Here is a 14,519-nt window from a genome sequence, read left to right on the forward strand (position 1 = left end):
TCCCAGATATGCTCAATAATGTTCATGCCTGGGGAGTTCAGAGGCCAGCGGAAGTGTTTAAACTCAGAAGAGCATTCCTGGAGCCACTCTGTAGCAATTCTGGGCATGTGAAGTGTTGCATTGTCCTGCTGGAATTGCCCAAGTCTGCTGGAATGCACAATGAATATGAATGAATGCAGGTGATCAGACAGGATGTATACATACATACCACCAGCCAGAGTTGTATCTAGACATATCAGGGGTACCATATCACAACTGTACATGCCCCACACCATTTCAGAGCCTCCACCAGCCTGAACTGTCTCCTGCTGACGTGCAGGGTCCATGGATTCATGAGGTTGTCTCCATACCCGTACACATCCATCTGCTTAATACAATTTGAAATGAGACTCATCTGACCAGGCAACATGTTTCCAGCCATCAACAGTCCAATGCCGATATTGACGGGCCAGGCAAGTTGTAAAGCTTTGTGTCTTGCAGACATCAAGGGTATATGAGTGGGCCTTTGGCTCCAAAATCCTGTATCGATAATGTTTCATTGAATGGTTCCCACGCTGACACTTGTTGAAGGCCCAACACAGAAATCTGCAGCAATTTGCAGAAGGGCTGAACTTCTGTCATGTTGAATGGTCATCATTGGTCCCATTCTCACAGGATCTTTTTCCAGCCACAGCAATGTTGGAGATCTGATGTTTTACTGGATTCCTGATATTCAAGTACACTTATGAAATGGTCATATGGGAAATTCCCAATATCATCACTACCTCAGAGATGATGTCTCCCATCACTTGTGCACCAACTGTAACACCACGTTCAAACTCACTTAAACCTTGATAACCTGCCATTGTAGCAGCAGTAACTGATCTAACCGTGCCACACACTTTTTTTCTTATGTAGATGTTGCTGACCACAGTGCTGTATTCTGCCTATTTACATATGTTTGTACTTGAATATGTATGCTTATACCAGTTTCTTTGACACTTCAGTGTATATTCAATTCAGTATGAGTATGTTCTCCCTGATATCTGTCGTTTCATTTGTATACCAGTTAATTTTTTTATTTTTATTTTTACCTGAGGAGTTAACTTTTAGTAATTGGGAACTTGAATACCATAAGACTTAACAATTTTTTTTAAAAAAGTTATCAAAACTGTTTACAACTACAGGTTTTCTTTTGTGAAATTCTGAGACAGAATCCCAATTTGTGTCATTTAATTTGTCAATAAATAACATACTGTTCTCCTCTCTCTGACCTCTTATCTGTGCCACACAAAATTAATCAGAATAATTTGGCTGCTTACGATAAAGTATTAAAAGCAATGAAACAAAATCTGCAAATACTCCGGTGGCCAGACTAGCCACACATTCCTTCCTGCGTAAATTAATGATAATGTTGTCTAGACATGCATAATTATAATAGGACACTTGTTCATGCAAGGTTTTAAAATATTAAAAAAATGTTCTGGAGTCTAGTTGCGTTGAATCTCCCATTTCAATATTAAAATCTCCACAGACAGCAACCTTTGTTTAAACATAAAAATCTCTTAACCACAAAATCAAACTGTTCAAAAATACATTTATATTTCCATTTGGAGACCTATGCAGGCTGTCAATTATTATATTTTCTTCAATAATTCCTATACAACCAGAATCACAAATCTTCAGAAACCTTAAGCTGTTAGAACTTAAGTTTTTTTCTACAAAATGTATGAATAAGGAGGAAGGTAGAGATAGATGCCAAATGTTGGAAAAATAGTAGCATAGGTGAATATAGTTTCCTGTTTCATGGAAGGAAATATGATACCAAAATATTACAGTATTTTAGATGTTGAGTTGCTATTAACTGGTTAATTTTGGTGAGTTAATGTGATAAATATTGACTTTTTGCAGAGTATATGCTGTGTTGTTGGGGTGTGCTATATTAATTTTGGTCTGTTCCACAACTATGATTCATTGCAGAATGGATACATGTTGTTTTCAATGCAAATATTGGTTTGTTGCAGCTCTCTATGTTAATATATCCTGTGCAAGCTTCTTCATCTCTGCAGCACTATTGCAACATACATCCACTTCAAACTGTTTCCTGTATTCAAGTCTAGGTCTCTCCATATCCCCTTATATTTTTAAGCCCCGCCCCCCTCCCCAAACACACACACTTCCCTCTGTAACCAAACTGACTATTTACTGATGCCTCAGAAATTGTCTTATCAATTGTCTTACCTCTTAGTTAATTTGTGGCACAGATTTCTTTCCTCCCCAATTTGATTCAATATCTCCTCATTAGTTATCAGTCTGTCCATCTTAATGTTCAGTATTCTTCAGTAGCACCACAATTGGAAACATTGTACATTTGCATTATAGATACATATATCTTATAAATTGTTTCCAGAAGAGTTTTGTATCATTTTTCATAAAGTTAAGCACTTACTCCAACAATAATTTAGGGAGAGGAACTGCAAGGGGGAATTTGAATGAGATTCCCTGACCACAGTTATACAGCAGAAGTTCACATTTTGAATGAGGTTAGAGGATGAACCAAGGATATTGTCGATGTCCATTTGCATGTTTATAACAAAACACAGCAGAAAAGAAGCATAAAGTGCTTCCTAAGAGTCATTATGCCCTTTTGCCAAAGCTCTGCATTTTCTCACAAAGTATTTGTCGTAGAAAGGTTTCACCCAGATTATTATAGTTTTACATTTAATTTGTTAAATCATCTCTTTTCAGAATGGGAAACAGGATTTTTACAGTGCCTAAAACCAATAAGAATTATAATTATGCAAATTCAACTATGAGACTCAATTATGGTGGAAACTGCAGCATGTTCTTGACCATAGATGCACTCATGTGGTGGCAGGCAGTGTCAACATTTTGGAGAAGAGAGCAGGTAACACTGACACAGAATGATTATGTATTAAGTGCAAGACTATGTATTAAATGAGGGCTCATAAGCTTCCTGTTCAATAATATTCAAAGTTCTTCAAGTGAAAGGTCTATATCTAAGAACTGGGTACACAAGATACATAGACTTGTTAATCTCCAGTAGGTTGTTGTTGAAGGGAAGTATGTGGGGGCATGAGCAGAGAAAAAGAGAACAGGAGAATTATTAATAATATTAATGATGCAGGGTTAATCAATTTGTAACAACAGAATAGTGTGCTGTCAGCCATTCTGCTGCTGAAAATTTGGTATATATCAGAGCTAGAGTAATCATGCATTACTGTATATCCAATTTTCTATTACTAATTTCTGTATTCTTTTGTAATAGGAACTCTGATCCGTGTTTTTATGGTTTTTCAATAGAAATCTGCATTTCATCTATCAGAAACAGCAGCTCAACTTCTAAAATAATAATACTTCAAACTGCAGTTCAATTGCAGCAAAGGAACAAGAACTGCTTCAAAATCTTTTTGCTCTAGTATCATCAGAAATAAAAAAAAAAGTCATGATGATTTCAAGGTCTTTACAGAAAGAGTACTAGATCAGTTAGAGGGATGGTAAAAAAAGGCAATTTCACATTGTATTATTAGAGGCATCATTCCAATATTTCTCTGAAGTGATTTAGGGAAATCATAGAATACCTAAATTAGTGTGGGACATAGAACTACATCCCTTCTAAAAATGAATGAAGATAGGATATTAGAGTTTAATGCCCCTGTCCTTTTTAGAGAAACCATCCTGACATTTACTTTAAGTAAGCCTGTGCACCATCTCTTGCAACCTCATCTTTGATTGGATGTTAAATCATAACCTTATATCCTTCATGACACAAGAGATTTAAGGAAACAATGGGAAACTTAAATCTGGATGACAGAATGCGAATTTTGACAGTAAATATTGATCCAGTGCATAACAACTGTGCCACCTTGCTCATTTAATGGTGAGAAGAGATAGAAACAATTTTCATTCATTTTTGCTTGTAAACTTCCTGAATTCCTTGAATTTTCATGCTATATTTCCATAAATTACAAATTCTTTCTAAAATTAAACAAGTAAAGGAACCATTGAGTAAAGATGGGTTTGAAAGCTTGTGTGGCACATTATCATTAATCATCTGTTTTTTCCTTTTCGTCTTCTTCCTATTTGATGAATCAGATTATCAAGGCAATGATCTGGAGAACCTATAATTTAACAGGCACAAAATTACAGATCATGGCTATTTGAATTAGTTGATGTAATAATCTATGTTTTCTGGTGTCAGGCATAGAAGTATATTGCTTTTCTGTCAAGGTATCAGGTAAAAATGAATTTCCTAGGATTTATGTGACAATACATCGAGTCAACTTAAAACCATGTAAAGAAATGGAGATAAAATGCATTCTCTAACCTATTTTAGTTCTATCAAAGACATTCCAGTTTATAACAATGACTATGTCACTCAAGCATTCTTGTTTTATCAATATGAACATCAGAACTATATCACACTGAAAAGGTAACTGTGACTGATATAAGAAAGTCAGACTTTGTTCAGTTTTGAAGAATATCTGATGCAAGGATGCACTGAATGCTTATTTTAATTTGATTTTTATTTCATCCAGAAATACTGTGTATGAAGAGTGTGCATATGATACAGGACAAATCAAGAAATGAAAGTCTTCAGAATTACGTAGTTACTCAGAACAACAATTTTGATTAAGTTTGTTGCTATCACCAATAATAACACATTACTTATGACTTTAATATATTAGGTAGTCCTTAACACTGCAATATTCATCTTTCAGTATTTGAGATTATGGGGAAAGTCCCTGTCATGTGTGATGTTCTGTTGATTTCTGGGCAGTCTTGTTAGCAACTTGATATCGTAGTACCAAGGTACTGTCATTTAGGAGTGTTTCTTAACTGGTTTTTCTTCCCTGTGTTAGGACCACAGGTACTTGCATTTCTTTTATGGAAGTGTACAGGTCTCAAAAATTTCTGTTTCCTGTGACCCCTCACAATGTTATTGACAGAAAAAATGTCATCTATATGATCACCATAAACATAGATGCAAGACACACTGATGAACACAACAGAATGCCACTCAGTGTCCCATTTGACTCTAGCTCTTCACTATACAATTCTCCGTAGTCTGTGGTGGAATCTCAATGGTAACTTCAGCTCATTCCAGTTTGCAGTAATCTATTCCCAAGGGATCATGGTGAGATTCTGCCTGCTACCTCTGCCTATATTACAGCAGTTGTGATTTGTCTGTTTGTCAGAACCTGTTGAACAGTTCTATAATATATTTGTGATGTAGTCCTTCTGGAAGGACCTGTGCTTGTTTTTTGTCCTCCTGGGAACATCTTGTTACCACTCATTCTGCAGTCATTGTATTATAGACTACTTTCTTTGTACTCTGACAGCATGATGCTTCTATGTTCCTCATGCCAATGCTTTGACCTTTCTCAAATTCCAAATAGTGGCAATAAACTCCATCTGCAGATAAATGTCATCTGGGCATGCTATGTTGCCAACTCCACCTGATAAATTCCAGTAACCTTTATCACACCCAATAGCCATCATCATGTACTCACACTATTCTTGATCTGTAAGAATGTTTTTTTTTTTCTGTATTGAAAATAAGATTGCACAAGGACAAAATTTTGATCAATATATTCCATAGGCATGAAAATACTGGAGCATCATAGAATTTGGTCTAGATTTCATGATTTCACACTTCCTATTTCCATCAGCTTAGGTATATGAGAACAGAACACTACTAATTCAATAGAAAAGCATTGATCAAAATAGGTACATCTAAAATGTGACAATAACTACCTAAGACTGGACAGAGTGTTACTTCAGAAAGCTGACACTTGCACACAAAATGACACACAGAGCTACACTGTGTGTCTTCCTGTGGAAAGTTTTCTATGTAGCTATATGCGCTTCAATTCCTCGGCTATTTTGTGAATAGTGATCTATTACTTTAAACTTAACTTTAATTAAATGAATTTTACAAAGCCTAAATATTAAATAATATTTACCATATTCATCAAGTCTTCTCACTTTCTGTACAGCCTCATCATCTGAGTCAGACTTCATATTGCTGAGGCTGTGTGGAGCTGAATCTGCATCAGTGCTGACATCAGAAGGGTCAGGACTTCGACTTATTTGTGCTCTACGGATCATAGAGATATATACTGAAATGAGCATCTAAGTAAACAAAATCCTACTGTTACAGTTGAACAATATTTCATTCAAAATTACTTTATGATTGTCAGATGAGTAGCATTTGCATGGAAAAAAAAAAAAAACATAAAGTTGTGGTGAGAAAATAATAAAATGAACTAAGCTGTCTTGGGGGTTATAGCTCCAGAGTAACAGGTGTGTTTTTGGTGGCAACTAAATCCACCTTCAAGATATATGGGTATCTATTTTAGACATTAATTGCATTCCAGATTAGAATGTATTGTGTTTGATTTATATTTGTAAGGAAAGATAGATTGCTACTTACTGTGAATATGATACATTAATTGTCAAACAGGCAAAATTAAAAGGCACTAACACATTATCTTTCAGACACAGCCTTTGTCAGAAAAAGAAAGAGAAACACACACCATTCATTCACACAAGTAAGCACACCTCACTCACACATAATCGCCAACTCTGGCAGCTCACACCAGAATGCAAATGTCACATGGAATGGAAGGAGCAATCTGGAAGGTGTGGGTAAGAGGAAGGGATAAAGGGATAGCAGAGTATGATTGGTGGGGAGAGGGGGGGAGGGCAGGAACACTGTCTGATAGAGTATGCAGGGACTAGACTGCCAACTGGTACAGTGTCAAGAGGTTGTGCAGTAGGGAGGTGGGGAAAATGAACCGAAAAAGGACAGGAGCAGGGAAAGATGGGTGGGGGTGTTGGCAGAGGGTGGGAGATGAGAATGGGGAAGAGGGGATAGGACAGAGGGGGTGGAAACTGTTGGGTGGATGGTGTGGGAACAGTTTGTAACATGCTTGATTTCAGTGGCCGCTTCATTACTCAAGCCATCTGGATCCTCCCCTCCACCATCAGCTGTTCTGAATTGCACATATGTGAGTTATCCTTACAACACATTCTCTGCTCCTGTAACTATCCCAGCCTCAACCTATGGTAACAAACTCCTCCCCCCCCCCCCTCCCACCACATCCTTCACCCAATAGTTTCCACCCTCTCTTTCCTATCATCACCTCCCCCCTCCCCCCCCCCCCCCCCCCCATTCTCATCGCCCACCTTCTTTGTTAGCTGCCCTCTGCCAATGCATGCACTTATCTGTCCCTGATCGTGTCCTTCCTCACTCCATTTTCCCTACTCCCTGCCTCAGAACCTCCTGACACTGTGCCTGGTGGCAGTCTAGTCCCTGCACACTCCACCAGGCAGCACTCCTCTTTCCCTCACCCATACAATGCTATGCCTTCGTCTTCCCCCCCCCCCCCCTACCCCTCCCGACCACCCTTCCAGATTGTTGCTTCCATTCCACGTGACAGTTGCATTCTGGTCTGAGCTGTCAGAGTTGGCTGTTGTGTGTGCATGAGATGTGCTTGCTTGTGTGTTTCTCTTTCTTTTTCTGATGAAGGCTGTGACCAAAAGCTAATGTGTAAGTGTCTTTTAATTGTGCCTGTCTGCAACTTAATATGGCATCTTTATGGTTAGTAGCAATCTCTCCTTTCCTGCATTGTTGATGTTTCAACTAGGAGTTTCCATTGTTTGATTTATCCCTTTATTGAACTGGCTATTTATGTTGTGACTGGTTATATTAGTTACTATTAGTGTAATTTGGAAACACAGTCCACCATTAATTATAATTAAAACTCTCAACAATTTTGAATGGGATATAGTTGAACCAAAGATTTTCTTCTAACAACAATCTATCAGTTAAACATACTACATGCAAATTAAGATATTACATTCATTCTTTCTCTCCCTTTTTCAAACACCTCTATGGCTATTTTGTACTTGCCACAGCTTCACCAAAATTTTGACAATGCAGGCATGTGGTTAGTTTTGTTATGAAAAAGTCATTAACAATAATAATTACATACAAGATACAAATATTCTGTTGAGAAACCCCACACTTCAGTGATTTTTTAAATTAAACTAATAAAATACAGAACTGCATTATTAAACAAGAACAAGGAGCCACTGGCTCTGAGAGTCTGTAAAAGTTAAATCCTCTTGTGTGTGTGTGTTCCTCTGCTGCCACTTGATGAGTAGAGTGTTTATCTATCCTTTTTCATTATTTAAACAATAAGTAAGATTTTTTTATTTTTGGAAGAAGGAGTTATCCTTCATACAACAACTACAATATAATAAATAATAATACATGAAAATTATTATGATATTGAAAAATCTGAGTTTGGAAAACACACACACACACAAAATAAGCACTTTTTCAGTCATGGGAACTCAGTGTCACCCTACCTCCCCAGTTGTGTCTTAATGTGTGTGTGTGTGTGTGTGAGAGAGAGAGAGAGAGAGAGAGAGAGAGAGAGAGAGAGAGAGTTAAACTAGTGTGGTTTTTCTGAGCTGTTCTCTGTTTGTGATCCATCAATCAGATGTCGGGTAATGGATGCCTTTCCTCATTTTTGTCTGTATATATTCTTCATAAGACACTGTGCAGTGCATAACTGCAAGTATGTTGTATCAATACTAGTGACTTTCTGTCTTGTGATTTTCTGGGATTTTCGGCGTAGAAGGGTACAAGTACCTGTACATCAAAAGGATAGGTGGTGTGTTTATTACAGCAGATTCAAAGTAAAGTAGATAGAAACTGAACCTGCATGCAGGACTGTTGGGCAATAGTCAGTATCAAGTTTGGGTCCTTCCACTGGCTGCCAGACTTATCTCCTGATGTTTTTAAAAAAAAATAAAAAATAAAAAAAAGGTGAGAAAAAAAATCTCTGTTGCCTAGTAGACATGTTCCCCAAGCACACTCCCCTCATTGGAAGATATTTTAACCAGCCAATCACTTAAAAAATTACAGCTTTGTAAGTAGCAGGACTGATGAGATATTGCACTAAATGATGTGAAATGTGTTCTCTGAAAATTATGCAGAATAGCCTTTGATTGTGTGAATGTTGACATCCTATTAGACAAGCTATGGAACATGGGCATTAGAGGCGCTGCTTATGACCTAATAAAGTGTTATATGAGCAATAGAAAACAGTTTGTTCTACTTAAAACGGAAAATGGTGTCTACTAATCAGAGATCACTTGCATAAAATATGGCGTGCCCCAGGGCTCGGTGTTGGGCCCCCTTCTGTTCTTGATCTATGTAAATGATATTAAATATTGTACTATAAATTCCAAAATTGTTCTGTATGCTGATGACACGTTCGTTGTGGGTAAAAAGGAATCATGTAATGAACTAGAGGCCGAATGTAATAATGTGACAAAAGAAATTGTTCAGTTTTTTAATGAAAGCCACTTAAATGTAAGCACCAGTAAAACATGTCTGATGGAGTTTAACAAAAGTAGTTTGAGTAATGAAATTCAATTATACATTGGCAATGAATTGGTAAAGAAAGAGTCTAGTGTAAAATTCCTTGGCGTAACAATCCAAAGCAACCTGAAATGGGACACACATATTGACTCCCTAGCAACTAAGTTGTCAAAAAATATATTTGCCATCAGTACTATTAGCAAGTTCTGTAGAGACACTGTAGTCCTAAAGACTGCATATCATGCTCTTTTCTCCTCTCACTTGAACTATGATATTGAAATTTGGGGGGCAACAACCAAAGCTAATCTAGATAAGCTACTCATTCTTCAAAAAAGGGGTGTGAGAATAATCTGTGTAGCAAAATATAGGGAATCTTGTCGCAATTCGCTTCCAAAAATGGAGGTTTTAACTGTTATAAACACATACATTCTAAAAGCCATATTGCTTGTGTAAATACTACACCCAAACACTTATTCAGATTTCCACCAGTACAATACTAGAAATAAAGAAAGGTTTTACATTGGCAGCCACAGAACACCACTTTACAAAAAGGTGCCTCAGTACGCAGGTATAAAATTAGCTAATGCACTGCCTAGTGCAGTCATGGCTCTTCCTACAATTAAACTGAAACATCAGCTTAAGAAATTTTTAGTAAAACACCCTTTCTACACATTAGAAGAGTACCATAGTTATATGAAGAACAACAAATGCTTTGTGAAATTATGTGAATAGAAATCAGTAAACATCTTATTGTAATTTTGTTGTAAATTAATGATGTATTCAGAAGAATGTGTCTTGTGTATTGTACAAATAACTTTAATCATAACTGTTTCTTTTTACATGTGCCGTGTACCATTCGATGTTGAATAAAGCTATTATTATTATTATTATTATTATTATTATAGGATAGTTTGGAAGCCCTTTCATGAAGGAGATACATTAGATATAATGGTAACAAAAATGAAACTGAATTGTTTGAGGATGTCTACAACTGACCTGGTATCAAACAGTAACAGCACCAATGGTTAATGAACTCCAGATGGTATCTAAAATAAGTAGGAAGATTTTTATGACCCGTAAACTAGATGAAGAGGCAGTAGTATGATACACTAAGGACAAACTTGAGACATTTTGATCTTTGCAGGGGCATGCAGAGGAACTGTGGATTAGTTGAGCAAACACAGGATAGATGTGTATGCAGTAGAAAAGTAAATGATGGGTATACAGTCTCTATAACAAAACTGGTAAAGAAACAGCAAGTACTGCACAGTATGTGTAAAACATAATGTAGTGCTATAGATAGATAGATGATACACATTTGGCCATCAAGAGAGCAATGCATGAAGCCTTCAATGACATCAAAAAACCTCTCACAAAAACCAAAGAAATTCTGGTCATATGTAAAGGCCATCAGTGGTGCCAAAGTAGGTATCCAGACATTCATGGTTTACACAGGAACTAAAATTGGTGGCAGCAAAGGAAAGACAGAAATACTCCATTTTCAATTGTTCTGCTAAAAACAATGGTCCAGGAGTACTGCACTTGTTTAATTCTCCCAATGCTGCAAAGATGACTGATATAGATGTCACCATTGTGAAAATTAAAAGGACCCAGGGCCCAGAGGAATACTTCTCAGATCTAATATAGATTTTTTGCTGAGTTAGACCCTCTTTTAACTGTAAAATACCACAGATCCTTTGAACAAAAACTGTACCCACTAGCTGGAAGAAAACAGATCACACCAATCTACAAGATAGCTCAAAAATTGTTCAAATGGCTCTGAGCACTATGGGACTTAACATCTGTGGTCATCAGTCTACAAGATAGCTGGCAGACCCTTAGAACATAGTATGAGCTCAAATGTAATGAAGTATCTCAAATAGAATGTCCAACTCCATGGTTAAAGGCAGTCAGATAGATGCAGTTTTTCTTGACTTCCAAAAAGTATTTTATTCAATACTATACCAATGATGATTAAGGAATATATGCTCATATGGTGTATCCAACAAAACTTGTTACTGGATTTAGGATTTCTTGGTAGGGTGAACACAGAATGTTATTTAGATGGAAAGTTTGGCTGCTCATGTTGTGCATTAGTGACCTGGATGAAAATAGTAATAACAGGCTGAGTAATTTTGCATATTATTCAGTCACCTGTAATAAAGAACTATAAAAACACACATATATAGTTAGATCTTGATAAGATTTCAAAATGGTGCAAAACTTGGGCATTTACTTTAAATGTTCAGAAATATAAAAGTGTTCACTTTACAAAATGCAATAACATAGTAACCTATAATTACAATGTCAAAGAGCTTCAAATTCAATCAGACAACTCATAAATATACTTATAGTTAATCATTTCTGGGGATATGAGGCGGAATGATCACATAGACCCAGTGATAGGTAAACCAGGTTGCAGACTTTGGTTCTTTGGTAGGATACTGGAAATTGTATTCAGACCACAAAAGAGACTGCTTTGAAAACTTTCATGTAACCAGTCCTAGAATATGACTCTAGTGTGTGGGACTCATACCAATTAGGATTAAAAGGGAATATTGAGTATATGTAAAGAAGGGTAATCACAGATCATCATGATTTTGTATGAATGGTAGTCACTTGTAGATGGATGCCAACTATTTTATGAAAACCTACTCCTAGAACCAAATTTAAGTGAGGAATCTAGGGATGTAATGCGGCCCCCTATGTACTGTTATCACAAGGAGTGCAAACAGAAGATCATATTAACTGCAGCACACACAGTGGTGTCAAATAGTAATTCTTCCAATGCTCCGTGTGTAAATAGAATGGGAAAAAGCCTTAATACAATACATGGTGCTATGGGACATACCTAATGACATGGACTCTACAGTGGTTTACAGAGAATGGATACAGATGTGAATGTACAAAATTACATGATATGATAAACCCTAAGAGCATGCCACTGATCTTGTCACTGGATGCCACTGCATTGTTTTGTTATGGGTATTATATAGCACTTATCCATATTTAAAAAACTGACATTCAATACACCAAGTAAAAAGTATGTAAAAATTGTTCTGGATTTCCCTACATCCAGTGATGAAAGATTCCTGTAGACAACAGCATTATCCATAAATAATCAGAAATTACTGCTGATCCATTTGCTAAGTTGTTTATGCTGCTGAGAACATTATGAATCCTATAACATTGCTTTAAGTCACAAAATGCTACTTTCTCTTTTGCTGAAGATTCACCCTTCAGTATATACTGGATGATTTCAATAAGATATTCTTCAAACTAATCACATATTTGCAAAGAAACAACATATGACCCTATCTCAATTATCAGTTGACATTGTGGTGCCTTTCTGAAATCTGGGAATGTGAATATATCTATCTGTTTTTTGTCAAGGAAATAGGAAAAAGAAAAAAAACTTATTAGACAACTTCTTATTACGTTTTCACTTAAAAAGCTTATGAATTAAAAGAAATACACCCTAAAAGTAATATGCTGTGAATTATATGTTACAAATGTGATGTCATGTCAAACACAGCGTTAGGAGATATACAAAATAAATGCTTTAAAGAGGACTGATATTTAGTTTCTAATTTAGAAAGGCAGTGAACTAAAAATTATTATGGAAGTTTGACATATACGAAATTTTGAGACCCCTTGAAAACCTAATGCTATCAACATTCATGTCAAAATATAATCATCCCTGAACAGATCTTCTAAAAAAATTGTTAGTCCAGTTCACTTCAATGGATTTTAAGGTCACTACATTCACGTCAAATATGAGAAAATGGTGAGAGAAAAGAAATCAGGAAGAACAATATGTGGATAATATTAAATAGTAGCAATACTCAGAAACTATGAAATTATTCTTTACATGCTTGAAGAACACAGTCCTATACTGCTGGTGCAAGGTGAAGCAGGTCTAGATAAAAATGGTCCACCTGTATCCATTACAGAGAGTAGATTGTCATTGGTGTCTTGAAGTTTGAGATTTGCTTCACTGGAATAAAAAAAAGCGTTATGCCACATAAGTTAGAAAAAAATTAAAGAAAATGTTAAAAAGCAATAATAGAAATTAAAATTATACTATAATTAATTTTGACATATTTCCAATCAGCAAGCCCTGTGTTTTCAACTAATATTGGGATGTGAAATATATTAATTACTTATCATTTTAGTAGTACTTATCACTGTAGTAGAACATTAAGACTCTGACTAATCTTATGACTATGACTGCAGTGGTGCAGAAAGAAAAAAAAGTGTCGCTACAATCAAACAAGTCTAGCAAAGCCTATATTCATCTACTTTTAACAAGAATATGTACAAGAAAAAAAGTGGCATTTTTTTATCAGAAGTACCATCATCCAGCCAAATACTGGAAAGGACTGAAAGGAAAAAGGAAGAAGTTTAACTGTTGCTCAGAATCTGTAAGGGTGCACTGGAAAGTAATGCTCCAAATTTTTTATGTGAAAACTCATAAAGATTCTTAAATAAAACAAACTTAATTAATATTCTACATCTTTCTTCTTCATGCCCACATATTTATTTCTCAACATAGTTGCTCTGGCAATGAACACATCTCTCCCAGTGAGAGACCAGCAGACCAGAGTGTTGATAGGGTCACTATATAATATCTGACTTTGTTGACAGTGAACCAAAGGTTTCAGATTGTTGCAGGTGTCATTGTGCTATGCTGAAGTAAAGGGTGCTCCATGTGTGGACAAGCTCTTTGAATTCGAAACTCAAAAATAGCATGCTGTTTCTCATACACTGATACAGTTGCCTTACACACCACCATGTTACATGCTACAATTCAGAGCCCTCTAGTTGCAGAGGATTGCAGCTTATGTCAGCATAGTGGGAAAGTCAACTGAGTAATATTCATGACACACATTGACTGAATTAATTTCGAGAACAGAATAAAAATTTGGAGACATTACTTTTCAACACGCCCTTGTACATCAGGATAAATGAAACAGGCCAGAAAAGAAAACTAGGAATTAAATGATAGTAACATAAAGTATCTGATATCAAAGGAAGTTGGAAGTGGCTATGAGAACAGTTAATAAGTCAGATATAACGGAAGGTCAAATTCAATTAATAGTTAAGTGGAATGAAAGAT

General features: G+C 36.2%; 1 protein-coding gene across 1 annotated transcript in view; it reads right to left on the minus strand.

Annotated features, from left to right (window-relative positions):
- LOC126249427 (ras and EF-hand domain-containing protein-like) overlaps window positions 1–14,519 on the minus strand; it is a 335,116-nt gene that overhangs the window by 18,783 nt on the left and 301,814 nt on the right. The window contains exons 6-7 of the mRNA XM_049951080.1: window positions 13,272–13,397; window positions 5,967–6,100 (exon numbers count right to left, since the gene is read on the minus strand). Of these exons, the coding sequence (XP_049807037.1) occupies window positions 5,967–6,100; window positions 13,272–13,397 (260 nt within the window). The remainder of the gene's footprint in view (window positions 1–5,966; window positions 6,101–13,271; window positions 13,398–14,519) is intronic.

Source organism: Schistocerca nitens, chromosome 3 (assembly GCF_023898315.1).
Source record: "Schistocerca nitens isolate TAMUIC-IGC-003100 chromosome 3, iqSchNite1.1, whole genome shotgun sequence".
In the NCBI taxonomy this organism is placed as follows: Eukaryota; Metazoa; Arthropoda; class Insecta; order Orthoptera; family Acrididae; genus Schistocerca; species Schistocerca nitens.